This window comes from Bombina bombina, chromosome 5 (assembly GCF_027579735.1).
Source record: "Bombina bombina isolate aBomBom1 chromosome 5, aBomBom1.pri, whole genome shotgun sequence".
NCBI classification, from domain to species: domain Eukaryota; kingdom Metazoa; phylum Chordata; class Amphibia; order Anura; family Bombinatoridae; genus Bombina; species Bombina bombina.
The window spans coordinates 98,273,466-98,301,186 of record NC_069503.1 but is presented as its reverse complement, the minus strand read 5'-3'; the positions used below and the strand labels follow the sequence as shown (position 1 = coordinate 98,301,186).

The following is a 27,721-nucleotide window of genomic DNA, read 5'->3' as shown; positions in this document are numbered from 1 at the left end:
AGGGTAAAGACCCGGAATTGCCTAGTTCCTATAGACCGATCTCAGTCCTCAACACCGACTATAAGCTGCTCGCAGATATAATAGCCTCTCGATTGAAACCATACATGGGTGATTTGATCCATGAGAATCAATCCGGTTTCATGTCGGGCCGGAACCCCGTAAGAAATACAAGAAAACTATTAATCTTGATCGAATCCTTTTGGAGTAGATATAAGTCCATACGGGCATGTGAAACGGAAGATAAGGCTATTTTAACGATCGACGCGGAGAAAGCATTCGATCGCGTTGACTGGGACTACCTGTTCTCCGCGTTAGATCGGTTCGGACTCCCTGAATATTTTATTAATTATATTCGACTAATCTATAGTACCCCTTCCTCGGCGGTCATCATAAACAATACATCTACCCAACGCTTCGAGTTATCCAGAGGGACTAGACAAGGATGTCCTCTTTCCCCTTTCCTATTTAATCTGAGTGTAGAACCCCATGCCATCCGATTAAGACAAGAACTGGACGGGATCCTCCTAGCAGATGAAAAGCTAGTGTTGCTTCTATATGCGGATGACCTCCTAATATTCCTTTCCAACCTTAAGGTCACTTTACCCATTTTTCAAGCGATCATCCAAGAATTTGGGGAGATTTCTGGATTTAAGATAAACACCTCAAAATCAGAATTAATGTGGCTATATAGAAATCCCCCTTATTTTTGTAATCATCCCTTCCTCGAGGTCTCCCAGATTACTTATCTTGGCCTTTGTCTATCTAGAAACCCAGAAGAGTGGTATAAGATAAATTATAGGCCCAGCCTGGACTATTGTAGAAGGCAACTAGAGGAATGGACCTCGTTGCCCATATCATTAACGGCTCGCGTGACCTTAATTAAATCAGTCCTCTTTCCAAAACTTTTTTATATTATGCAGAATATCCCGTGCTTTTTACATAAAAAAGATATTAACATGTATAATAGGGCATGCTCCCAATTTTTATGGAATGGAAAGAGACCACGCATCGCGCCTCATAGGCTTATGAACTCTAAGCTTTCAGCAGGCCTTGCTCTCCCCAATATTCAAACATATAATCTGGTCATTATAGCCAGATTTGCCTTGGACTGGTTAACTGAGAAAGACCAAATCTCCTCGGTTATCTGGGAAAATCAAATGGTGGCCCCGTTCAATCTGAAGGCACTCTTACACTGTCCTCTCACCTCTCTGCCCGCTAATATATTTTATATGACCACCTTTAAGAACGTTATTGTGGCCTGGCAGAGGCTCTGCGTGGAAAACGATTGCTCCCCCTACATATCACAATATTTAACTATATGTGGTAATCCCGAGTTTGGGCCTGGCCTAAACAATCAGATATTCAAAGTATGGGCGTTAAAGGGTCTTCAAAATATGTTCCAACTACAGGACGCAGACGGGTATCCGCGACTGTTCGAAGATATTGCGATACAATTTGACTTACATCCACGCGAATTCTACGCTTATCTCCAAGCTAGACACTATCTTCAAGAGCTATGCTCAAAATACGGGAAAAACTGGTCCCGGGGTGAGTTACAGGCCAAGATCTCTCTGTATGAGGCAGGAATCTACACAATCTCCCCACTATATCTTCTCATAAATCAGAAAGCGTCAAAGACGCAGATGACTGAGATGGTGGCAATGTGGGAAGCATACTTCCCAGATATAGACGAACAGTCTATTACTGGGAGTTTCCAAATAATTCAACAAAGCTGGGTACCGACCTCCTGGAGAGAGTCACAGATAAAAATTGGCCTTAAAAGATATCTTACTCCTGCTGTTCTCTCCAAATGGTATAAATCTAGAGTTCTTTGCTCGAGATGTTCCTCATTAAGTGCAGACCTATTCCATTGTCTGTGGAGGTGCCCTAAAATCTACCAATATTGGAAGAAAATATCCTATTGGATGATGGTAACTCTAAAATTGGATCATAAACTATCTCCAATGGATGTATTCTTTCTGGTGAAATTCCAGGGAATAACCAAGAATTACAACCTGATAAACACTATAATCCTAACGGCTCGTAATCTTATTTTTAAACGATGGAAAGCTTCTTCCGCACCCACAATGTCACAATTTAAAAATGCTATGATCAACCATTTTATAACTGAGCAATTTAACATTCCATATCCACAAGATAAATACCTGCCTACATTCTTCAAAAAATGGGAAACATTTGTGAGATCTCTTCCCCTTGCACTCCAGAAAAAACTGATTAAACCCCTTAGAGATACAGAGTATGTTATGGTAAACATTCTAGCTGGCCACTTCCCTGGAGAATGGGCAACAGATGCTGGGTGAGGTGATTGGGTGGGGCGGAGTGATGAGAGAGCCGGATATTTCCCTTTTTTTTTTTTTTTTTTTTTTTTTTCTCTCCTCTCTTTTGTGTTTCGTTTATTTGTGTGGTATGGGTGTGTCTGGGAGAAAGTTATTGACTGTAAAATAAGTAAAGATGAAAAATGATCACAAATATATCACAAATGTAACATGTTTTTTAATATTTGACTCACATATGACAAATCCTGGCTGATTGTACAATTCCTGTGTTATCTTTATTATAGCATTCACTAATGTAAGGGGGATTTTTTGACCCTTACCTGACAATGATTGTTACTGTCTAAATTTTTATATGGAATAACTTATTCATTGTGATGCACTTTTTATAATTGATTATTGTAACATATTTTCTTTACTATAAATAAAAATTAAAAAAAAAAAAAAAGAAACTGCCGGCGCCTACAAAACCTGACTAAGTTATAAAATCACCCGTACTGTCTAACATGCATCCCAAACATAGCCCGACACGTCTAACCCTCTATCCGCTATCCCTCCTCACTATCCTAACAATAAAAAATGTATTAACCACTAAACCGCCGCTCCCGGACCCCGCCGCCACCTAATAAAGTTATTAACCCCTAAACCGCCGCTCCCGGACTCCTCCGCCAGCTATATTAAATCTATAACCCCCTAATGTGAGCCTCTACCCCGCCGCCATCTACCTTACCTACCCCCTAAAGTGAGCCCCTTACCCCGCCGCCATCTACCTTACCTACCCCCTAAAGTGAGCCCCTTACACCGCCGCCATCTATTTTATAATTATTAACCCCTAATATAATCCCCCTACCCGCCGCCACCTATATTAAATTATTTAACCCCTAAAATACTAAACTATCCCTACCACTAAACCTAAGTCTAACCCTACAAATAGCCCTGAAAAGGGCTTTTTGCGTGGCATTGCCCCAAAGAATTCAGCTCTTTTACCAGCCCTTAAAAGGGCTTTTGGCGGGGCTTTGTCAGAAAGTAAACAGCTCTTTTGCCTATAATCTAAATCCCCCTACACCGCCGCCACCTATAATAAATGTATTACCCCCTAATCTAATCCCCCTACACTGCCGCCACCTATATTAAACACATTAACCCCTAATCTAATGCCCCTACACCGCCGCCACCTATATTAAACACATTAACCCCTAATCTAATCCCCCTACACCGCCGCCAGCTATATTAACTATATTAACCCTAATTATATTAGGGTTAATATAGTTATTATATTATATTTATTAACTATATTAACCCTAATTATATTAGGGTTAATATAGTTATTATATTATATATATATTAAGTATAATAACCCTATCTAACTCTAACATCCCTAACTAAATTCTTATTAAAATAAATCTAATTAATATTAATATTATTAATTAAAATATTCCTATTTAAATCTAAATACTTACCTATAAAATAAACCCTAAGATAGCTACAATGTAATTAATAATTACATTGTAGCTATTTTAGGGTTTATATTTATTTTACAGGTAACTTGGTATTTATTTTAACTAGGTACAATAGCTATTAAATAGTTAATAACTATTTAATAGCTACTTAGTTAAAATAATTACCAATTTACCTGTAAAATAAATCCTAACCTAAGTTACAAATACACCTACACTATCAATAAATAAAATAAACTACAAATATCTAAACTAAAATACAATTAAATAAACTAAACTAAATTACAAAAAAAAAAACACTAAATTACAAAAAATAAAAAAAAGATTACAAGATTTTTAAGCTAATTACACCTATTCTAAGCCCCCTAATAAAATAATAAAGCCCCCCAAAATAAAAAAAATTCCCTACCCTATTCTTTTTTTTATATATATTCATTTTTATTGAAAATAATACTGATCATACATTACAACATTATAATCATATACAAGGTGTCTTTGTCAAACAATGTAAATAAAAGTATAACAATGTAATTCAGCTGTATAGCGTGTTTTTGTAAGTCTGAGAGTCCATTGCTATGATCGAGAGTGTCTTTTATCATTTAAACAGCAGTAACCGTATTATACTCATTGCTTGTAGTAGCGCGCAGCAAAGACTGCTTATTGTAACTCACTGAAGTTCCTTGTTTAATTACATAAATTTGTGAATTGACATTGCATGACTATATGGGTCTGATCCATAGAGAACATAATGTATATAACAATTTGAGAAACTTAGTTATAAAAAAAAACAACATTAACAAAAAACAGGATTGAAACAAAAACAAAAAATCTTTCTTCCAGGGTGTATCCACAGTAAAGAGCATAAATACCTAATGCTTCTATCATTCATAACACATTAATCAAAAAGGTCGCCTTTCAAGTAACACAAAGTATAAAGTATATCCACCTCCCTACAGATACCAGATGATCCACCCACTTATCCATTATTGCCATGTTTATACTGTTCCCATAGAAATACTATGTCATGATATAAATTTAAATTGCCCTGGGATAGATAAAAATATCTCTCCATTGCAATAACATGATCTACCGGTTGTCTCCATTTATCTAAACTGGGGACCTCTGATGACTTCCAAAAACTAGGAATTAATTTCTTAGCTACATTAAACATAATCTGAGCAATGCAGCGCCTTATCTTGCATGGGATACCGGAGAGGTCGTTAAACAGAGGAATCATGAGATCGAAAGAACTTTAAGAAGAACTTTAAGAACTAAATTTTTAAGAACTAAACTAAAGCCTGACAAAAAGCCTGAACGTCTGGAACATCTGCCAGACGCTTGTGCAACAAAATAGACAGAGCAGAAATCTGTCCTTTTAGAGAACTAGTTAACAATATTTAGGTGGCCAGCAACAAAGTTGCAGGACAACCTATTGTTATTGTTCGGATTATTATTATTATTATTCTTTTTATTCCGCCAAGCTTTGTATTCAATTGCCCATAACTGCTTAACTGTTTTTGCAAAGCTCTTAAAATCAGGTATGCTGGTACAGCCTATTGCTGTGCTACATCTCATGCAAAATTGAACTCATAGGTCACATGCTCTGGCAGCCATATTGCTTTTTGCGACAAATTTCGACAAACGTTTAAAAATCTTTAGCTCTGGAACTGCTTATGTTACAACTTTGAAACTCGCTGTGCTTAGTGCTACTATAACCTGAAATTTCTATTGCTCAAGAGAAGTGCCTTGATCACATGATGTGGCAGCCATCTTGCATTTTGCGAAAATATTCAAACATCTTCTTCTCTTAAACCGCTTAGTGCAATGATGCGCAATTTTGCACATATGCTCCTTGCAAGGTCCTCTACCAAGTTTGTTCAAACTGCGATTTTTCCATAATCAACATGGCTGCTGTGAGACATTAACCTTTTTATCGCCATTTAATTGCGTAATTTTGCACTTTATACATTAGTTTTACAATATTTAACAATATTACAGTGTAATAGACACATGATTACACATAGTCATAACCCTTAAAGACAATATTGCAGTTAAAATTCGCATTGCGCAATCGCCTTCGTGAAATAAAACATTCGCAAATTTTCATGAAACTTCTGCAAATTGTAGAGGTCTATAGTGAGCATTAGTATGTGCAATTTGAAAGCTATACATTGCATAGCTTGGCGGCCATTTTGTTTCATATGCGCCATTTTTAAAAACTATAAAAAATCTTCTTCTCCGAAAACCGCTTATGGGACATACTTGAAATTTTGTTTATAGAGTTATCTTATGATTAACATTCAGATTTGTTCAAGAGAAGTTGATACGTTATGTGGTTTGGCAGCCATTTTGAATTGTCCAAAATTGCTTAACGATATATTTAAATTCATAATAAAACAAAAACAGTTTTACAAAAATGCTTTATTTTTGCCATGTTTCTTGACATCTATAGTGAGCACTATTGTGCATAATATAGAGGCTGTATATCTTACGATCGGGCAGCCATCTTGGTTTACGCGAAAATTTTGAAATTCTATTTTCTCTACAACCGCTTATGTAAGATCTGTGAAATTTGCTGTACAGTCTTATATTGTGACCTAGAGTCACAGTTGTTCATGTTGAAGGAATTAGTCACAAGCTGTGGCAGCCATATTGGTTTACACAAAAAATTTTAAACTGTGTTTTCTTTCCAACCGCTTATGTTAAAACTGTGAAATTTGCTGTATAACCATATATTGTCACCTAGAGTTACATTTGTTTATGTTGAAAGTATAGGTCATATGGTGTGGAAGCCATTTTAAAAAATGCAAACATTTCGAAAATGTGGTTTTTTTCCAAATGCTTATGTTAGAACTGTAAACAGTTCTTATAATAGCTTTATTTTGTGTTATAACTACTTATATGGCATTGCAAAAATAATGCGCTGGCCACCTCTATTGCTGCTTGCAGCTATATTTTCTCCAATCTCTCTTGGAGAAAAGACAAAATCCTAGGAATCCTGATTTTACTCCAGGAGAAGCCTTTGGATTCGCACCAAAAAAGATATTTACGCCATATCTTATGATAGATTTTCCTGGTAACAGGCTTTCGAGCCTGAATCAAGGTATTTATGACTGACTCAGAGAAACCCCGCTTTGATAGAATCAAGCGTTCAATCTCCAAGCAGTCAGTTGCAGAGAAATTAGATTTGGATGCTTGAATGGACCTTGAATCAGAAGGTCCTGTCTCAATGGCAGAGACCATGGTGGAAGGGATGATATGTCTACCAGGTCTGTATACCAAGTCCTGCGTGGCCACGCAGGCGCTATCAAAATCACTGATGCTCTCTCCTGTTTGATTCTGGCAATCAGACATGGAAGGAGAGGGAAAGGTGGAAACGCATACGCCAGGTTGAACGACCAGGGTACTGCTAGAGCATCTATCAGTACAGCCTGAGGATCCCTTGACCTGGAGCCGTAACGAGGAAGTTTGGCGTTCTGACGAGACGCCATCAGATCCAATTCTGGTGTGCCCTATAGCCGAACCAGCTATGAAAAGTCTGACGACTTAGAAAATCTGCCTCCAAATTCTCTACACCTGGGATATAGATCGCTGACAGATGGCAAGAGTGAGCCTCTGCCCATCGGATTATCCTTGAGACCTCTATCATCGCTAAGGAACTCTTTGTTCCGCCCTGATGATTGATATAAGCCACAGTCGTGATGTTGCCCGACTGAAACCTGATGAATCTGGCCAAAGCCAGCTGAGGCCATGCCTGGAGAGCATTGAATATCGCTCTCAATTCCAGAATATTTATCGGTAGGAGAGCCTCCTCCCGAGTCCACAAACCCTGAGCTTTCAGGGAATTCAAGACTGCACCCCAGCCCAGAAGACTGGCATCTGTCGTCACTATAACCCATTCTGGCCTGCGGAAACACATTCTCTGGGACAGATGATCCTGTGACAACCACCAAAGAAGAGAGTCTCTGGTCTCTTGATCCAGATTTATCTGAGGAGATAAATCTGCATAATCCCCATTCCACTGTTTGAGCATGCATAGCTGCAGTGGTCTGAGATGCAAGCGAGCAAACGGAACTATGTCCATTGCTGCTACCATTAGACCGATAACCTCCATACACTGAGCCACTGACGGCCGAGGAATGGAGTGAAGAACTTGGCAGGTGGACAAAATCTTTGATTTTCTGACCGCCGTCAGAAATATTTTCATGTCCACCGAGTCTATCAGAGTCCCTAGAAATGAAACTCTTGTGAGGGGGGAAAGAGAACTCTTTTGTACGTTCACCGTCCACCCGTGAGATCTTAGAAAGGCCAACACTAAGTCCGTGTGAGACTTGGCTAGTTGGAGGAACTGGTGATGAGCTTTGTGGATTGGAATGTGTAGATACACATCCTTTAAGTCCACGGTAGTCATATATTGACCCTCCTGGATCAATGGTAAGATAGTCCAAATGGTCTCCATCTTGAAAGATGGGACTCTTAGGAATTGGTTTAGGATCTTGAGATCCAGAATTGGTCTGAAGGTTCCCTCCTTTTTGGGAACTATAAACAGATTGGAGTAGAACCCTTGCCCCTGTTCTACTTTTGGAACTGGGCAGATCACTCCCATGATAAAAAGGTCTTCTACAAAGCGTAACAACGCCTCTCTTTTTGTCAGGTTTACAGACAATTGAGAAAGATGGAACCTCCCCCTTGGAGGGGAATCCTTGAAATCTAGAAGGTATCCCTGGGTAACAATTTCTACTGCCCAGGAATCCTGAATGTCTCTTGCCCAGGCCTGAGCAAAGAGAGAGAGTCTGCCCCCTACTAGATCCGGTCCCGGATCGGGGGCTACCCCTTCATGCTGACTTAGTGGCAGCAGCAGGCTTTTTGGCCTGTTTACCCTTGTTCCAAGCTGGATTAGGTTTCCAGGTTGGCTTGGATTGAGCAAAATTCCCCTCTTGCTTTGTAAGGAGTAGCCAGAATCCTTGCACTCAAATGGATCGGTCAGGGTGAAATGCCAAAAAACGAACCGGCACCAATGAGCTATGATAAAAAGCTTCTTTTATTGGATAGATAGCACATAAAAAGGCATACACGCCAGCACAAATTACAGGTCAAACGCGTTTCGTAGTTCTCACTTCTTCAGTGACCTCTGACTAAACCTGAAAACACTCCCTTGATAAAGGCAGTAACCACTCCCCTAACACAGGTGTTTAAAGGTAAGTCAGATTAAAGTAAGAAAATGGAGGGTAACATATACATTCATTTGAGTTCATTACAAACAATGAATAAAGGGTAAGCCTATGTGAAAACAGAATATGCAGAGAGACACTCATATGTATTACATTCTATGGATCAATTGGCTTACTTCAATTAATGTTTAGAAATCATCATTCTCTTTGAATCACCCAAAAAGCCATAAATGATCAACATGTGTAGAACATATTTAATAAACCTCCAAAAAGTTACCTAGTATCTAAACAGATGTGGCCCATTATAAGATAAGGTTATTATATTTAGCAATAATAAAGGGTCATAATTTTTCATATGAGATTTGTAGTAATCAAAATGAAACCTAGGTTTCAGTAATTAATATTCCACAATTATATTTCACCAAAAGTAATTGTTATTATCTGAATAGATATGGCCCATTATAAGACGAAATCATTATATTTAACAATAATAAAGGGTCATAGTATTTCAATTGAAATTTATAATAATCAAGGTGAAGCCTAGGTTTCAATAATAAATGCTCCACAATTATATTTCACCAAAAGTAATTATTATTAAATGATACCCTCTTCTCCAAATGTTAAATGAATTCAGTCCACATAGAGTTTAATGTCCCAATCTGAGTTTAACCCTTTAGGGACCCTCGTATTCAGTTGGAAAATCCAATAGACCTCCCTTTGACTTAGGAGTTTTAATCTATTGCCTCCTCTAGGTGGTCTTTTCACGTGCTCAATACCCTGAAAGCATAGTAATTTACTGTTGCCATTATGTTCAGACTTAAAATGTAAGGCAACTGGAGTATCCGAGTCCTCATCACTGATGGATCTCAGATGTTCCAGGAACCTTGTTTTGAGGGGTCTGGTCGTCTGGCCAACATATTTAATATTGCACTGTTTGCACGTGAGTAGATAAATCACGTAAGATGTATTACAATTAATGTATTCCTTTATATGAAAGGATTTTTCATTATCAGTAGATGTAAACGTATCCCCCAGCGTGGCATGGGTGCATGAAATGCACCTTCTGCTGCCACAGTGGAAGAAACCTTTCTTCAGACTTAACCAGTTTTCACTAGCAACTGTGGGGAGCATAGACGGAGAAAGAATATTCGCCAGAGTCCTAGATTTCCTAGTTACAAATTTACATCCCCCTTCCACTATCTTATTCATGGTATCATCTACCCTAAGTATGGGGAGGGATTTCTTAATTATTTGGCAAATATTGTCATATTCTTTGCTATAGGCCGTAATGAATACTGGTTTCTGCTGGTAATTAGCCTTTTTCTGAGTCTTATATGTAATCAGATCTTGCCTTGTCATATCATCCACTTTTGTCTTTGCTTCCTTCAAGTCATCGATTTTATATCCCCTTTCCAAGAACTGCTCAGTGGTTCTCTCAGAATGCACCTCGTATGCACTTTCCGTGCTGCAATTTCTCTTCGTCCTCATATATTGGCCCTTGGGGATTGCCTTTATTACATGTCTTGGGTGACTGGATTTAGCCATTAGCAGAGTATTACCTGCACTCTCTTTCCTATATAGTTCTACTTCTACACAACATTCATTTGTGTTTGGTTTAATAAGAACATCAAGGAAAGGCATCTCTGTTCTACTCATATTCATGGTAAAACGTAGATTATGTTGGTTGTCAGAGAGATACGTGAAGAAGTCATTAACCATTAAATCATTCCCATTGAAAATGAACACCAGGTCGTCAATATAGCGACCATAATGAATAATGTGTTCTTTGAAGGGATTACCATCGCCAAAGACACGGGACAGCTCCCACCAACCTAAAAATAGGTTGGCATAAGTGGGTGCAAATTTTGCTCCCATGGCTGTCCCCTGTCTTTGGCGATAATAATCCCCCTCAAATAGGAAAAAATTATGAGTCAATAGGAATTCAATTGACCTTAAAATGAACTCCCTGAGTCCAGTGTCATAATCCGTATATGTCTCAAGACATGACTGTATGGCCATGATGCCCTTTTCATGGGGGATCGAGGTATAAAGAGATACAACATCAATGGTCACAATGCAATAATTGTCCTGCCATTTCACTTGTTCTATCTGTCTGATAAAATCAGTGGTATCTCTAATATAGCTCTTGAGGCCCAGTACAATGGGTTTTAGTAGGGTATCTATCATCGCACTTAATGGCTCGTTTAATGAACCGATACCTGCCACTATGGGGCGTCCAGGAGGTGAAGTCAGGCTCTTATGAACCTTTGGGAGGCAGTGAAAGATTGGTGCAACAGGATGTTCAACTAATAGATAATCAAAATTCATTTTTGTTATTGCACCAATCATCACTGCCCAGTCCAAAAGGTCATGAAGAATTCTCCTATACTTGAATGTGGGATTAATAGGAAGTTTTTCATACACTTCCTCGTCTTGCAACTGTCTATGCACCTCTTTTATGTAGTCTGTCCTATCAAGGACGACTACATTCCCTCCCTTATCTGAATTGCGTATTACAATTGACGAATTACTCTTCAATTGTTTCATAGCAATCCTTTCTTGTTTGCTCATATTGTCATGTTTAAATAAACCCCTCATGTCTGTGTTTTTCTTATAAAGTTCAATCAACTCTTTTTCAACTGTTTTGTGAAATACCTCTATGCTATTACTCCTAATGTGTGAAGGATAGAACTCTGATTTACTTTTGAATCTTGTCAGCGGAATGTCACTGCTTTTTACATTTTGAACATTCTCACCTGCTTCCCTCTCTAAATAGTTCAAATCTATTTCAGCACATAAATCAGCAAAAGACAATATTACATTATCATTTGTTTCTTTGATAGTCTGATCCAAACATTCAGATTCATCCAAAACATTGCTACTACTTAATGTTTCAAAAAAATATTTCTTTAACGTCAAAGATCTTACAAATTTATTAATATCCACAATGGTTTGGAATAAATCGAAATGTGAACTAGGAGCAAAACCCAGCCCCAATGATAGCACTTTTATCTGGTTATCGGTAAGTTTCACAGATGATAAATTAATGACATTTTTAGAGGTTAAACATATTTCCTGTTCTGAGACTGTCTTTGTCTCCTTGGGTAGCGGTGCATCCTCCCCTGTTGCTGTACCCCCTGGTAACCCCTGCCCCTTCCTATGCTTTCTTCCCCGTCTAGTCCTACGTTTTTTTCTTTTGCTTTTGTCTGCAAGATGCCTTTCATGTTTTTTGAGACCTGGGAGGAAATAGTAATATGAGTAGAACAGAGATGCCTTTCCTTGATGTTCTTATTAAACCAAACACAAATGAATGTTGTGTAGAAGTAGAACTATATAGGAAAGAGAGTGCAGGTAATACTCTGCTAATGGCTAAATCCAGTCTCCCAAGACATGTAATAAAGGCAATCCCCAAGGGCCAATATATGAGGACGAAGAGAAATTGCAGCACGGAAAGTGCATACGAGGTGCATTCTGAGAGAACCACTGAGCGGTTCTTGGAAAGGGGATATAAAATCGATGACTTGAAGGAAGCAAAGACAAAAGTGGATGATATGACAAGGCAAGATCTGATTACATATAAGACTCAGAAAAAGGCTAATTACCAGCAGAAACCAGTATTCATTACGGCCTATAGCAAAGAATATGACAATATTTGCCAAATAATTAAGAAATCCCTCCCCATACTTAGGGTAGATGATACCATGAATAAGATAGTGGAAGGGGGATGTAAATTTGTAACTAGGAAATCTAGGACTCTGGCGAATATTCTTTCTCCGTCTATGCTCCCCACAGTTGCTAGTGAAAACTGGTTAAGTCTGAAGAAAGGTTTCTTCCACTGTGGCAGCAGAAGGTGCATTTCATGCACCCATGCCACGCTGGGGGATACGTTTACATCTACTGATAATGAAAAATCCTTTCATATAAAGGAATACATTAATTGTAATACATCTTACGTGATTTATCTACTCACGTGCAAACAGTGCAATATTAAATATGTTGGCCAGACGACCAGACCCCTCAAAACAAGGTTCCTGGAACATCTGAGATCCATCAGTGATGAGGACTCGGATACTCCAGTTGCCTTACATTTTAAGTCTGAACATAATGGCAACAGTAAATTACTATGCTTTCAGGGTATTGAGCACGTGAAAAGACCACCTAGAGGAGGCAATAGATTAAAACTCCTAAGTCAAAGGGAGGTCTATTGGATTTTCCAACTGAATACGAGGGTCCCTAAAGGGTTAAACTCAGATTGGGACATTAAACTCTATGTGGACTGAATTCATTTAACATTTGGAGAAGAGGGTATCATTTAATAATAATTACTTTTGGTGAAATATAATTGTGGAGCATTTATTATTGAAACCTAGGCTTCACCTTGATTATTATAAATTTCAATTGAAATACTATGACCCTTTATTATTGTTAAATATAATGATTTCGTCTTATAATGGGCCATATCTATTCAGATAATAACAATTACTTTTGGTGAAATATAATTGTGGAATATTAATTACTGAAACCTAGGTTTCATTTTGATTACTACAAATCTCATATGAAAAATTATGACCCTTTATTATTGCTAAATATAATAACCTTATCTTATAATGGGCCACATCTGTTTAGATACTAGGTAACTTTTTGGAGGTTTATTAAATATGTTCTACACATGTTGATCATTTATGGCTTTTTGGGTGATTCAAAGAGAAAGATGATTTCTAAACATTAATTGAAGTAAGCCAATTGATCCATAGAATGTAATACATATGAGTGTCTCTCTGCATATTCTGTTTTCACATAGGCTTACCCTTTATTCATTGTTTGTAATGAACTCAAATGAATGTATATGTTACCCTCCATTTTCTTACTTTAATCTGACTTACCTTTAAACACCTGTGTTAGGTGAGTGGTTACTGCCTTTATCAAGGGAGTGTTTTCAGGTTTAGTCAGAGGTCACTGAAGAAGTGAGAACTACGAAACGCGTTTGACCTGTAATTTGTGCTGGCGTGTATGCCTTTTTATGTGCTATCTATCCAATAAAAGAAGCTTTTTATCATAGCTCATTGGTGCCGGTTCGTTTTTTGGCATTTCACCCTGACCGATCCATTTGAGTGCAAGGATTCTGGCTACTCCTTACCTTGTTGATTTCTCAGGGAATCCAGTGAAATTTCCCTGTACTATCCGTTTGCACCTGTTGAACCGGAACCTTCCTTCCCGGCCTTAGCTCCCGTGGGGAGCGCTGAAGAGGAGACACAGAGCAGAGCGGTGCTGCTGAGACAGCAGTGAAGACAGCGCGGCACGCTGGGTGAGTGCACACACATTTCTGACAGAAGCGTTTACCAAAGGAATTCACCTCTTGCTTTGTAGCAGAGGAAGAGGAAGTGGGACCACTCTTGAAGTTTCAAAAGGAACGAAAATTATTTTGTTTGGTCCTTGTCTTATTTGACTTATCCTGAGGGAGGGTATGACCCTTCCCTTCAGTAATGTCTGAAATGATCTCTTTCAATGCAGGCCCGAATAGGGTCTTACCTTTAAAAGGGATGGACAAAAGCTTAGATTTAGATGACACATCAGCTGACCAGGACTTAAGCCATAACGCTCTACGCGCTAAAATGGCAAAACCTGAATTCTTAGCCGCTAATTTAGCAAGATAAAAAGCGGCGTCTGTAATAAAAGAATTAGCCAACTTAAGAGCCTTAATTCTGTACAAAATATCATCTAGTGGGGGTCTCCATCTGAAGAGCCTCTTCTAGAGCCTCAAACCAAAAGGCAGCCGCAGTGGTTACAGGAACAATGCACGCTATAGGTTGAAGAAGAAAACCTTGATGAACAAAAATTTTCTTTAGGAGACCCTCCAATTTTTTATCCATAGGATCAATGAAAGCACAACTGTCTTCAATAGGTATAGTTGTATGCTTAGCCAGGGTAGAAATAGCTCCCTCCACCTTAGGGACCATCTGCCATGAGTCCTTTATGGTGTCAGAAATGGGAAACATTTTCTTAAAAACAGGAGGGGGAGAGAACGGAATACCTGGTCTATCCCACTCCTTAGTAACAATGTCCGAAATCCTCTTAGGGACCAGAAAAACATCAGAGTAAACAGGAACCTCTAAATATGTGTCCATTTTACACAATTTCTCTGGAACTACAATAGGTTCACAATCATCCAGAGTAGCTAAAACCTCCCTGAGCAATAAGCGGAGGTGCTCTAGTTTAAATTTAAATGCCGTCATATCTGAATCTGTCTGAGGGAACATCTTTCCTGAATCAGAAATCTCTTCCTCAGACAGCAAATCCCTCATCCCTACTTCAGAACATTGTGAGGGAATATCGGATACGGCTACTAAAGCGTCAGAAGGCTCAGCATTTGTTCTTAACTCAGAGCTACTGCGCTTCCCTTGCAACCCAGGCAGCTTAGATAAAACCTCTGTCAGGGTAGTATTCATAACCGAAGCCATATCTTGCAAGGTGAAAGAATTAGATGCACTAGAAGTACTTGGCGATGCTTGTGCGGGCGTTACCGGTTGTGACACTTGGGGAGAACTAGATGGCAAAACCTGATTTCCTTCTGTCTGAGAATCATCTAATGCCAAACTTTTATAAGTCAAAATATGCTGTTTGCAATTTATAGACATATCAGTACAAGTGGGACACATTCTAAGAGGGGGTTCCACAATGGCTTCTAAACAAATTGAACAATGAGTTTCCTCAGTGTCAGACATGTTTAACAGACTAGTAATAAAGCAAGTAAGCTTGGAAAACACTTTATTTAATGAAAAAAACACAATTTGCAAAAACGGTACTGTGCCTTTAAGAGAAAAAAAGGCATACACAAACTGCAAAACAGGTTAAAATTGCTTCAATTTTTCTGAAATTTTAACAGTGTACCCACTAAGCTTTAGAAGGATTGCACCACAAGTAAAAAAGCAATAGACCCCCAAATGAAAAAAACGGATTGATAATTGTCTAAAACCGGCTAAAAACCCCTAAAGCACCTTGCCACAGCTCTGCTGTGGCCCTACCTGCCCTTAGGAAACAATAATATGGGGTTTAAAGCTTCAATTAGTCCCTCAGAAGACTATCAGGACTTCAGGAGAAGTTGCTTGCTGCTTGTAAATGTGAAAATAGTCCCCGCCCACCTCACTCGATGTTGCTGGGGCCTACACAAAACTAACAAACCCTGCCTGAAAGCCATGTGGGTTATAAACAACCCCAAAAAACCCTCAAGCAAATGTCCCATAAAACTGAAAACGTTACTCCCAGACACAAAAAGTTTGTCCCAAATTCACATAACAAACTGAGTGCCCACAAAAAATTAACCCTTTATGCAAGCTAGTAAAAACCTCTGATAACACTAGGATTACTGCTTCCCCTTCCCCTAATGGGGACACTGTCAGCCTGAGTTAACACAGTCTCTGCAGAAAATATGACTGAACATACCTCATTGCTGTATAGCAAGAAACCGTTCCTCACACTGAAGTTTTCCTATACTCCTCAGCTTCTGTGGGAACAGCAGTGGACCTTAGTTACAAATGCTAAGATCATCATCCTCCAGGCAGAAATCTTCATCTATGTCCTGCCTGAGAGTAAATAGTACAACACCAGTACCATATAAAAATAACAAACTCTTGATTGAAGAGAAAATAAAAACTAACAGTTTAACACCTCTTCTCTTTACCCTTCCAGCTTAGAGCCAGCAAAGAGAATGACTGGGGGTGGAGTTAAGGGGGGAGCTATATAGACAGCTCTGCTGTGGTGTTCTCTTTGCTACTTCCTGTTAGGAAGGACAATATCCCACAAGTAAGGATGAATCTGTGGACTCGGTACATCATGCAAAAGAAAATATTTGCAATAAACATGCATTGGCAAAAATGTTTCTAGTAAAAGTTATCACTATTTTAGTGATAATATTTGTCTCTGCACGTGCATGTGAAGCATAACTAGATATTCTCAGTGCAGCAGCATTTTAAACACTGCAGCTGCTCATAACACCAGTGGGTCTTTTATCATGTCAGCAATGAACAAATTGAGTCATTACCAGATGGTAAAAGCACCTTAGGCTCTCTGAGCAAGTGCTGTGTTTAAAATGCTGGTGCACTGTGCATACTTAAATACATTTTTGAAACAACTATAACTTTTTTTTTTTTTTTGAAAATATTTTTTATTGAGGATTAAGCATTACATCAGACGTCACAACGTAGGTGACTAACAAATTCACATATATATAGACATTATGTTGTTGTAATAACACAGTAAATATAGCTATTGATGGAAATGCAGAGCATATAAATCGAGCATGTCAAGTATGAAATAAAATATCTACCACATAAACCTCATTTTCGATTAATATGAATAAAAATATCAACTATGGAAACCTCATTTTTGAATAATATGAACAGAGTTTAAACACAGGGACCGAGTAATACTTCAGTCCTATATATTAACTCAACTTTCTAGGGACTTCATAAAGTCAGCTTAGGAAAATCTGTCCGTACACTTCATCTAGTAATCGCAGTGCGCATCTCCAGGCGGGGGAGGCCTTTTATGGGAAGAAGGAAGGGAAGGAGAAACACGAGCTAGGGGAAAAAATAGGTCCCATGTTATAGTAAGGGGGGGTAAGAGGGGGGGGGGGGGGAGGAGGGGGGGTTAGGGCAAGAAAGAGGGGGGGCAATCAGTTTTTGGTAGGAAGTTTAGAGAAGCGGGTGCTATTGGCTAATTAGCACTTCTTTAATTGGGTATGAAAGTTTAATTATGATAATGGGAGTGGTCGGAAACTTTACCATGACTATATATTTAGCTGTGATCTCCCTGATAGTTAAACCAGGTCTCCCAAATCTGCCAATATAGCTCTTCCTTATCCATGCTAGAATAGAAACTTTGTTCCATTTTGGCGTATACCTGCATTATAGATGTAATAGCTGTAATATCTGGGGGTTGGGTTTGCTTCCAGGCCCTTGCTATCGCCAGTTTCGTGGCCGCTAGGACAAAGATGACCAATTTAGAAACGTGGGTTGGGACGCTCCTCGGAAAGATGTGTAGGAGGGCAATTGCACGAGTGAGTGGAATAGAGAGCCCAAGGTTAGCACAGAGGGTTTTCACCTGATTCCAGAGAGGTGCCAGTTTTGGGCAATCCCACCAAATATGTATATCTGAGCCTCTTTGCATGCAATCTCTCCAGCATAAAGGAGACGTTGTAGGGAACATCTGTGACAGCCTCGTGGGAGTATAGTACCATTTTAGGAATAATTTCATATAGGCCTCCAAGGTATTTGCACAGTGTACCGTCTTTTTAGTTAACGTCATAGCTGTACATAGGTCTTTATCTGAAATAGGTCTGGATAGATCTCCCTCCCATGCCCTCAACTGCCAGGGTCTGTCTCTATTAGTGGACAACTGTAAGAGATCATAGTGGAACGATATGAGCCTAGGAGTCTTAATAGGAAGCTGCCATAGCTTTTCCTAGTTAGTCAAGGGTCTACAGGGAGTGCAGAATTATTAGGCAAATTAGTATTTTGACCACATCATCCTCTTTATGCATGTTGTCTTACTCCAAGCTGTATAGGCTCGAAAGCCTACTACCAATTAAGCATATTAGGTGATGTGCATCTCTGTAATGAGAAGGGGTGTGGTCTAATGACATCAACACCCTATATCAGGTGTGCATAATTATTAGGCAACTTCCTTTCCTTTGGCAAAATGGGTCAAAAGAAGGACTTGACAGGCTCAGAAAAGTAAAAAATAGTGAGATATCTTGCAGAGGGATGCAGCACTCTTAAAATTGCAAAGCTTCTGAAGCGTGATCATCGAACAATCAAGCGTTTCATTCAAAATAGTCAACAGGGTCGCAAGAAGCGTGTGGAAAAACCAAGGCGCAAAATAACTGCCCATGAACTGAGAAAAGTCAAGCGTGCAGCTGCCAAGATGCCACTTGCCACCAGTTTGGCCATATTTCAGAGCTGCAACATCACTGGAGTGCCCAAAAGCACAAGGTGTGCAATACTCAGAGACATGGCCAAGGTAAGAAAGGCTGAAAGACGACCACCACTGAACAAGACACACAAGCTGAAACATCAAGACTGGGCCAAGAAATATCTCAAGACTGATTTTTCTAAGGTTTTATGGACTGATGAAATGAGAGGGAGTCTTGATGGGCCAGATGGATGGGCCCGTGGCTGGATTGGTAAAGGGCAGAGAGCTCCAGTCCGACTCAGACGCCAGCAAGGTGGAGGTGGAGTACTGGTTTGGGCTGGTATCATCAAAGATGAGCTTGTGGGGCCTTTTCGGGTTGAGGATGGAGTCAAGCTCAACTCCCAGTCCTACTGCCAGTTTCTGGAAGACACCTTCTTCAAGCAGTGGTACAGGAAGAAGTCTGCATCCTTCAAGAAAAACATGATTTTCATGCAGGACAATGCTCCATCACACGCGTCCAAGTACTCCACAGCGTGGCTGGCAAGAAAGGGTATAAAAGAAGAAAATCTAATGACATGGCCTCCTTGTTCACCTGATCTGAACCCCATTGAGAACCTGTGGTCCATCATCAAATGTGAGATTTACAAGGAAGGAAAACAGTACACCTCTCTGAACAGTGTCTGGGAGGCTGTGGTTGCTGCTGCACGCAATGTTGATGGTGAACAGATCAAAACACTGACAGAATCCATGGATGGCAGGCTTTTGAGTGTCCTTGCAAAGAAAGGTGGCTATATTGGTCACTGATTTGTTTTTGTTTTGTTTTTGAATGTCAGAAATGTATATTTGTGAATGTTGAGATGTTATATTGGTTTCACTGGTAAAAATAAATAATTGAAATGGGTATATATTTGTTTTTTGTTAAGGTGCCTAATAATTATGCACAGTAATAGTCACCTGCACACACAGATATCCCCCTAAAATAGCTAAAACTAAAAACAAACTAAAAACTACTTCCAAAAATATTCAGCTTTGATATTAATGAGTTTTTTGGGTTCATTGAGAACATGGTTGTTGTTCAATAATAAAATTAATCCTCAAAAATACAACTTGCCTAATAATTCTGCACTCCCTGTATTTAGAGCTTTGGTGAATCCCCATGATGTCATAAAAGCATAAAGTCTTGAGTATTCAAAAGAGGCCCACGGGGGGGGGGGGCTCTGGGATAATTGTTCTTATATTATGGGGAGTGAGTAGAATGCCTGAGGGGTATAGACGGGAGACCACTTTCAGGTCCCATTCACTCCACTGTTGTATGTGTGTGTCGGGGAGAGCCGCCAGTAAGGCTGGTATGGAATGAATGGGAGACGGGTGTGGGACAATGTCTCGTAGATTTCTAAGGCTATACCAAACTTTCAGATTATCTCTGATAATGACATTTTTTAGTCTCAAGCTGTCAAAGCTGTGACTAGGGATCCAGGGTAAGTCTGCCAACTTTAAGCCCAGAGGAAGGGCTAATGCTTCTATGCTTTTCCAACCCTGTAGTTCCCCTTTGTCTGCCCACGCTGTGATGTGAGAAAGCCTAGCTGCCTCATAGTATCCGCGTATGCTAGGCATTGCAACCCCTCCATGTTCATATCTTTTTTGGAGTATTTTCGCTGCAACCCGAGGCCTAGACTTATTCCAAATATAGTGTTGTCCAAGAGATTGGAGCTTATCTATTAAAGCGTTGGGGACATTAAGAGGGATACAGCGAAAGTAGTACAGAATTTTAGGCAAGATCGTCATTTTGAAAGATGCGATGCGGCCTAGCCATGAAATCTCTTTAAGACTCCAAGAGGAGGTAAGCTCAGTAACCTCTCTAATAAGGTTTGCATAGTTAATGGTAATAACTATTTTCGGGTCTGGACCAAGTTGTACCCCCAGATGCCGAATGGTGGTTCGCGACCATTGGAAAGAGTACGATGTTTGCAATATATCTAATTCAAATGCTGGGATGCATACTGGTAGAGCCTCCATTTTGGTGACATTTACCTTGTAGTAACTATGAGCTCCGAACTCAGTAATAATATCAAAGAGTGCTGGCAAGGAGCCTATTGGGTTTGTTAAAAAGAGCGTAACATCGTCCGCGTACAGTGCAATCTTCGCAGTCGTGCCGCCAAGCTGAACACCTTATACTATGTGTGATTGCCTAATAGCCTGGGCTAGGGGTTCAATGGCCATGGAAAAAATTAGAGGTGACAGGGGGCATCCTTGTCTGGTGCCGTTGGTAATACATATTTCCGGAGAGGCGAAACCCAGACCTTTAACTACTGCAGAGGGGCAGGAATATAGGGCTCGAATTGCCGTAATCACGTCCCCTGGTATGCCAAATTGGGCAAGTGTGTGCCATAAGTAATCCCATCTGACCCTGTCAAATGCTTTTTCTGCGTCCAACGACAGGGCCAGCATGGGCAACCTCAGACAGGAGGCTTCTGTAAGTATGTTTAGCATTTTTGGGGAATTGTCTGGGCCCTCTCTGCCAAACGTGAAACCGACCTGGTCTGTATGTATCACCTTCGGGAGCAGGCTATTAAGGCGATTAGCCCATAGCTTGGCGTATAGCTTTACATCACCATTTATCAAGGAGATTGGTCTGTAACTCGTACATTGTGAGGGATCTTTGATTGGTTTAGGAATGGGCAGAATAACTGCTTGCAAAAATTCTTTGTGGAATGAGCCTGCCTCTCGAGCTTCAGCAAAGACCTTGAGGAGGATTTTGTTTAATTCTGTTTTAAACAGTTTATAGAAGGCTGCCGGGTAACCATCAGGACCTGGAGCCTTGTTATTATGGGTATGTTTAATGGCTAAACTATGCTCATTTGAGGAAAATGGGGCTTTAAGTGCTTCTCTATCTTCGTCTGGGAGGATTGGTAAGCCTAGCGTCTGTAAAAAGTCTACTACTTCACGTGAAGAGGACTCTTTGATAGCCAGGAGGGCTTAAGATGGTACAGGTCAGAGTAATAGGCCGCAAACGTCTCTCCAATTTCCTTGGGTGAGGAGACCGAAATGTTACCTCTTTGAAGAGATAAGATTCTAGCTGCTGCTGTCCTGTTCCTTAGTTTATGGGCAAGGAGGGTTGAGGCCTTATTGCCTTGACAATACATCAGCTTCTTACATCTGGCATAAGAGTCTTTAACTCTTTGCAGTTCTCTATCCGCCAATTGTGTTCTTAGTTCCTTAATTTTATCGGCTAGGCTTGTAGTTGGAGAGTCTTTATTCTAATGTTCTACAGAGCGTAGCTCGGCCATGAAAAGGCCTAGGGGCAGACCTGCTTGACGTCGTAACATTGCCTTTCTCCGTATGCATATCCCTCTTATGTATGCTTTCAAAGCGGCCCATATTGTTTGGGAGGACACATCTGGGGTGTCATTTATTCTCAAAAACTCTACAATAGAGGCTTGGAGGGAGGTTCTGAAAGCTTTATCTTGGAGCATTTGTTTTGGGAATTTCCAGCTAGGTCTAGACTCTGTGGTTAGGTCAGTAGAGAGAGTGAACATCAGAATATCATGATCCGACCATGGGCAGACCCTAATATGTGACATTAGGACTCTATTGAGTGTCCATGAGTCAGTGAAGAAGTGGTCGAGCCTCGAGTAGGAATTATGGGGTCTAGAGAAATATGTATAGTCTCTGTCATTGTGGTGTAGTGCCCTCCAGATATCATACAAATTGTGTTGGATAATGTATTGTCGGAACTTATTGGCAGTAGTTATAGAGTATGCATCTATTGTTTTCCCACTCTGAACCTTCTTGTCTAGTAGGGGGTCCCATATCATATTAAAGTCACCTCCTAGAATTATCGTCCCAGTTTTGTGTTTCTCAATTTTGGACAGTGCACCTTTCAGGAACTTAGATTGCAATTGGTTTGGGGCATATAGTATACCATTTAGTTTACAGTTGAGCAGTAGGAACTGCCCTTGGCTATCTTTCTCTGCGTGGATATGTTCGAAATGTAGAGATTTATGTATGGCAATCGCTACTCCTCTAGATTTCTCAGTATGAGAAGCTAGGACCACTACGGGGTATTCTGGGGTCCTGTATGGAGTCTGGGTTGACGCTAACCAATGTGTCTCTTGTAAAAACATGCCTTGTATTTTCAGAGACTTCATGGTATTGGTAAGCATACTTCTCTTTTCCTGTGAATTAAGTCCCTTGACATTTAATGTTGCAAAGGAAAATGTTATTAGAGGTTGTCGCCATCTTAAGTTTGGAGGGGGGGTGGACAGGGAAAGGGAAGCTAGGGGGAAGGGTTCAGGTGGTAGACTCACCCGCCTGGAAATGCGCACCTGAGTGTGGCCCTCGTCGGGCACAAAGCCTGTTATTCGTATTAGCGGTCAGAAAGAGCCACTAGGGATTACTTCCTATAAGGATTTTGATTTTCACCTAGAGGATGATGAAAAGAGAAAACATTGAACAAATGAACAGAGAAGAAAGAAAAAAAAAACAAAGAAAAAAAACCCCCAACTATTCAGTTCAGACAATATAATGGGTGTCTTATAAGTTTGAACCAAGTGTATCAGTGTTAGTTAGGTGAGGTTTTAAATATTTTATCAGATATGGTGAACCGCTGGATCACCAAAAGGAGAAGTGTATCTAGATACGAAACGGACTTCTTCAGTCCCCGTAGGAGGGGATAACACAAATAAAATTTGCGTGTATGGGGGGGGGGGAAGTAGTACAAGTATTTAACTTGTATGTAGAGATTGACTGTCATTGGGGGAGTGTGAATAAAAAGAATATACCAGTGTCTTTCCATTAAGCTAAATAATACATCACATTTCTACGAGCATAGTAACATGTAAAGTTAGTGATATAAAATATGCTGTAGACTCTATTATCTCTTGAAACAGTTTAGGTCAGCAACATATAGGTGCCTGATGGAAATTAAGCAACCTGTAGAACAGAAAGGAATGGGGAGACCCCGTGAGTCCCAACGAAAACGGATGGTTACTTAGGGAATAGAGCAGGTACTGCTGGGCAAGCGCCCATTCTCCCATGGGAGGTCATAGGTCCCCCCATTTCCCTCGTGTAATAAGCAACTAACACATGGTAGATACATCGAACAATATATACATGTTTACTAGCTACAGACCAGAGCTATTTAGTTATCATTTGGTGGACTATATACCAGTGTCTTTCCCTTAAACTAAATAATACATCACATTTCTACGAGCATATTAGCATGTAACGTTAGTGGTATAAAATACGCTTTAAACTCTATTAACTCTCAAAACAGTTTAGTTCAACAACATGGAGGTGCCTGAGGGAGATCAAGCAACCTAGAGAACTGAAAGGAAAGGGGAGGCCCCATGAGTCCCAGCGTAAAAAGATGGTTAATTAGGGAATAGAGCGGGTACCGCTGGGCAAGTGCCCATTCTCCTATGGGAGGTCCTAGGTCTCCCCATTTCCTTTATGCAATAAGTAACTAACACATGGTAAATACATCACAACTATAACTTTTATTAGAAGCATTTTTTCTAATACATGTATACTGCAACAATGCTTTTACTCAAAACTTAAATGCATACACGTGGATTCCAAATTTGGCTGGAATGTCCCTTTAAGGTCATGTGAAGCCACACCCCTAACCACATCCTCAACCACGCCCATTTGCAAAGCGTCAGATAATCGGCTGTGCAAAAGGTAGCAACCATACTTTCTAAACATTTTAAAGGTTTCTTCCCTTGTGAATCCTTTCATGAGTTTTCAAATGACTCTTTCTTGTAAAGCTTTTTCCACACTCTGTACATGTGAAAGGCTTTTCCCCTGTGTGAATCACTTCATGAGTTTTCAGACGACTCTTTTGTGTAAAACGTTTTCCACACTCTGTACATGGGAAAGGCTTTTCTCCCGTGTGAATCCTTTCATGAGTTTTCAGACCACTCTTTTGTGTAAAACGTTTTCCACACTCTGTACATGTGAAAGGCTTTTCCCCTGTGTGAATCATGTCATGAGTTTTCAGACTACTCTCTTCTGTAAAACTTTTTCCACACTCTGTACATGTGAAAGGCTTTTCCCCTGTGTGAATCCTTTCATGCTTTTTCAGACTACTATTTTCCTTAAAACTTTTTCCACACTCTGTACATGTGAAAGGCCTTTCCCCTGTATGAATCATTTCATGAGTTTCCAGTTGACTCTTATATGTAAAGCTTTTTCCACACTCTGTACATGTGAAAGGCTTTTCCCCTGTGTGAATCATTTCATGAGTTTTCAGATGACTCTTTTTTGTAAAGCTTTTTCCACACTCTGTACATGTGAAAGGCTTTTCCCCTGTGTGAATCATTTCATGAGTTTTCAGATTAATCTTTGCTGTAAAGCTTTTTCCACACTCTGTACATGTGAAAGGCTTTACTCCTGTGTGAATCATTTCATGAGTTTTCAGATTACTCTTTTCTGTAAAACTTTTTCCACACTCTGTACATGTGTGTGGTTTCTCACCTATGTGAATTTTGTGGTGTTCTAGTAGATGTGACTTAGATCTAAAGCTTTTCTCACATTCTGTAGATTTGAATGGTTTCTCCTTTGTATAAATTATTTGGCTAGACTGTAGACTTTTCCCTTCTTTAATATGTTTTGAAAATTCAGTAAATGTGTGTTCTTTATCCTCGGTGATAATCATTTCACTAGATAAGTCATAAATGTTGTCCTCTTGTTTGATGACTAAATTACTCTCGGTACATGATGATTGCTGCCCAGTTCCTGCAAATTCACCATCTCCTTTAAATATCTGCTGTGATATCCCCAATATTTGTGAATAGTCATTGGTGTCTAAGACTTTTGGAGTTTTCGGTATCATTCTGATGCTTCCTGTAGTGAAGGATAGATATGAACTATTGACGTGTTTGTCTACATAAAAATAAATGGAATAAAGAAAAAAAAAAAAAGTAAATTTATGCTTACCTGATAAATTAATTTCTTCTATGGTACGACGAGTCCACGGATCATCCTTTACTTGTGGGATATTATCCTCCTGCTAAGAGAAAGTGGCAAAGAGCACCAAAGCAGAGCTGTCTATATAGCTCCTCCCTTAGCTCCACCCCCCAGTCATTCGACCAAAGGTACAGGAAGAAAAAGGAGAAACGAAAAGGTGCAGAGGTGACTGAAGTTTAAATCAAAAAAATATAATCTGTCTTAAAATGACAGGGCGGGCCGTGGACTCATCGTACCATAGAAGAAATTAATTTATCAGGTAAGCATGAATTTACTTTTCTTCTATAAGGTACGACGAGTCCACAGATTCATCCTTTACTTGTAGGATACAATACCAAAGCTACAGGAAACGGATGAACAGGTGGGACAAGACAGATGGTTAAACAGAAGGCACCACTGCTTGAAGAACTTTTCTCCCAAAAATAGCCTCCAAAGAAGCAAAAGTATCAAATTTGTAAAATTTTGAAAAGGTATCAAGCGAAGACCAAGTCGCAGCCTTACACATTTGTTCAACAGAAGAATCATTTTTAAAAGCCCATGTGGAAGCCACCGCTCTAGTAGAGTGAGCTGTAATCCTTTTTTTTTTTTTTCCATTCCAAGTTTTATTGAAATATCATTTCAGGGTACAGAAAATAGAAAGGAGGTGAGTTATTATCACAATAAATACATATTAGGGGAAAAATACATTTCTAATTATGTATCAAACCCTCCTAAAAAAGGAGGAAGTAAATAAAGGAAAAGAGGGGGGGGGGGAAATAACCACAACACAAAGAATTGGACACCTATTGAAACTTATTAGGTGTATATAAAAAAAAAAAAAAACAGAACCTTTTGCATAAGGAGAGGAACATATCGACCTTATCTTGTCAATAGTATAAAATAATAATAATATACTTCTATAATAATTACAACTAACTCCATATGACACCTTAAGATGACCAACCAGCTCCTGGGGTAGGGGAAGGGAGGACATAAAAAAAAAAAAGGAAACCCCCCTCCGCTCAATTATACTTGCCAGTTAGATGAAAATAAACCGAGTTCCACTTGTTGCATAAACCAACTAGATTCCCTTAATGGGGCAATTAATTGTAATTGAGCCTCTAAGGGTAGAGTTAATATTATTTTCTCCCATTTAAGGAAAAATCTTTGTATTTGTTTGTCATTGGGATTTCTCAAACTGAATTGTTCCAATATTATCTGATTATGAATTTTATTTACAAACTCCTTAAATTTAGGTTCCCGTGTAGTTTTCCAGTTTCCAAGGATGACATTGCGTCCAACTAGAATTACCGTATTTATAAGCCTGATGTTCTTATATGGTTCATCATGACTCAGAAGAAAGAAAATATGTCTTGGTCGGAGAATAAGACTACAAGCAAATACCTTATTTATCCAAAAGCAGACTTTACTCCAAAACTGTGAAACTTTAGGACAGGTCCAAAAGCAATGCATTTCGTCTGCATCAATGAAATTACATTTCGGACAGTTGTCTGCTTTTTTATACCATTTTGTCATCTTACTTGGAGTGATATATAATACATTTATTAATTTAAAGTGTGATTCCCTCCAGTCTGTAGAGACCAGAGTTTGATCGGTTAGCTTAAAGCTTTGGAGAATATGTTCTTTAGTAAGGTTTGGAAGAATTTTGTTCCACTTCCTCACTAAATTATCAATATGTATTAACCCATGATACTTGATAAGCATATTATAGAGAAGTGAAATAGAAACCTTCCCACAATGATATAGTCTAATAATATCATACAAACCCCCAAGAGAAAGGTTGGTCCCAGTCTCCACACATAGGCCTAGATTTGGAGTTCGGCGGTAAAAGGGCTGTTAACGCTCCGCGGGCTTTTTTCTGGCCGCACCATAAATTTAACTCTGGTATCGAGAGTTAAAACAAATGCTGCGTTAGGCTCCA

The 27,721-nt window shown here is 39.5% G+C and overlaps 1 protein-coding gene across 1 annotated transcript in view; it reads right to left on the bottom strand.

The window, feature by feature from the left end:
• LOC128659976 (gastrula zinc finger protein XlCGF26.1-like) overlaps positions 1 to 27,721 on the bottom strand; it is a 434,460-nt gene that overhangs the window by 350,993 nt on the left and 55,746 nt on the right. The window contains exons 4-5 of the mRNA XM_053713569.1: positions 24,619 to 25,716; positions 2,612 to 2,617 (exon numbers count right to left, since the gene is read on the bottom strand). Coding sequence (XP_053569544.1) covers positions 2,612 to 2,617; positions 24,619 to 25,716 — 1,104 coding nt within the window. The remainder of the gene's footprint in view (positions 1 to 2,611; positions 2,618 to 24,618; positions 25,717 to 27,721) is intronic.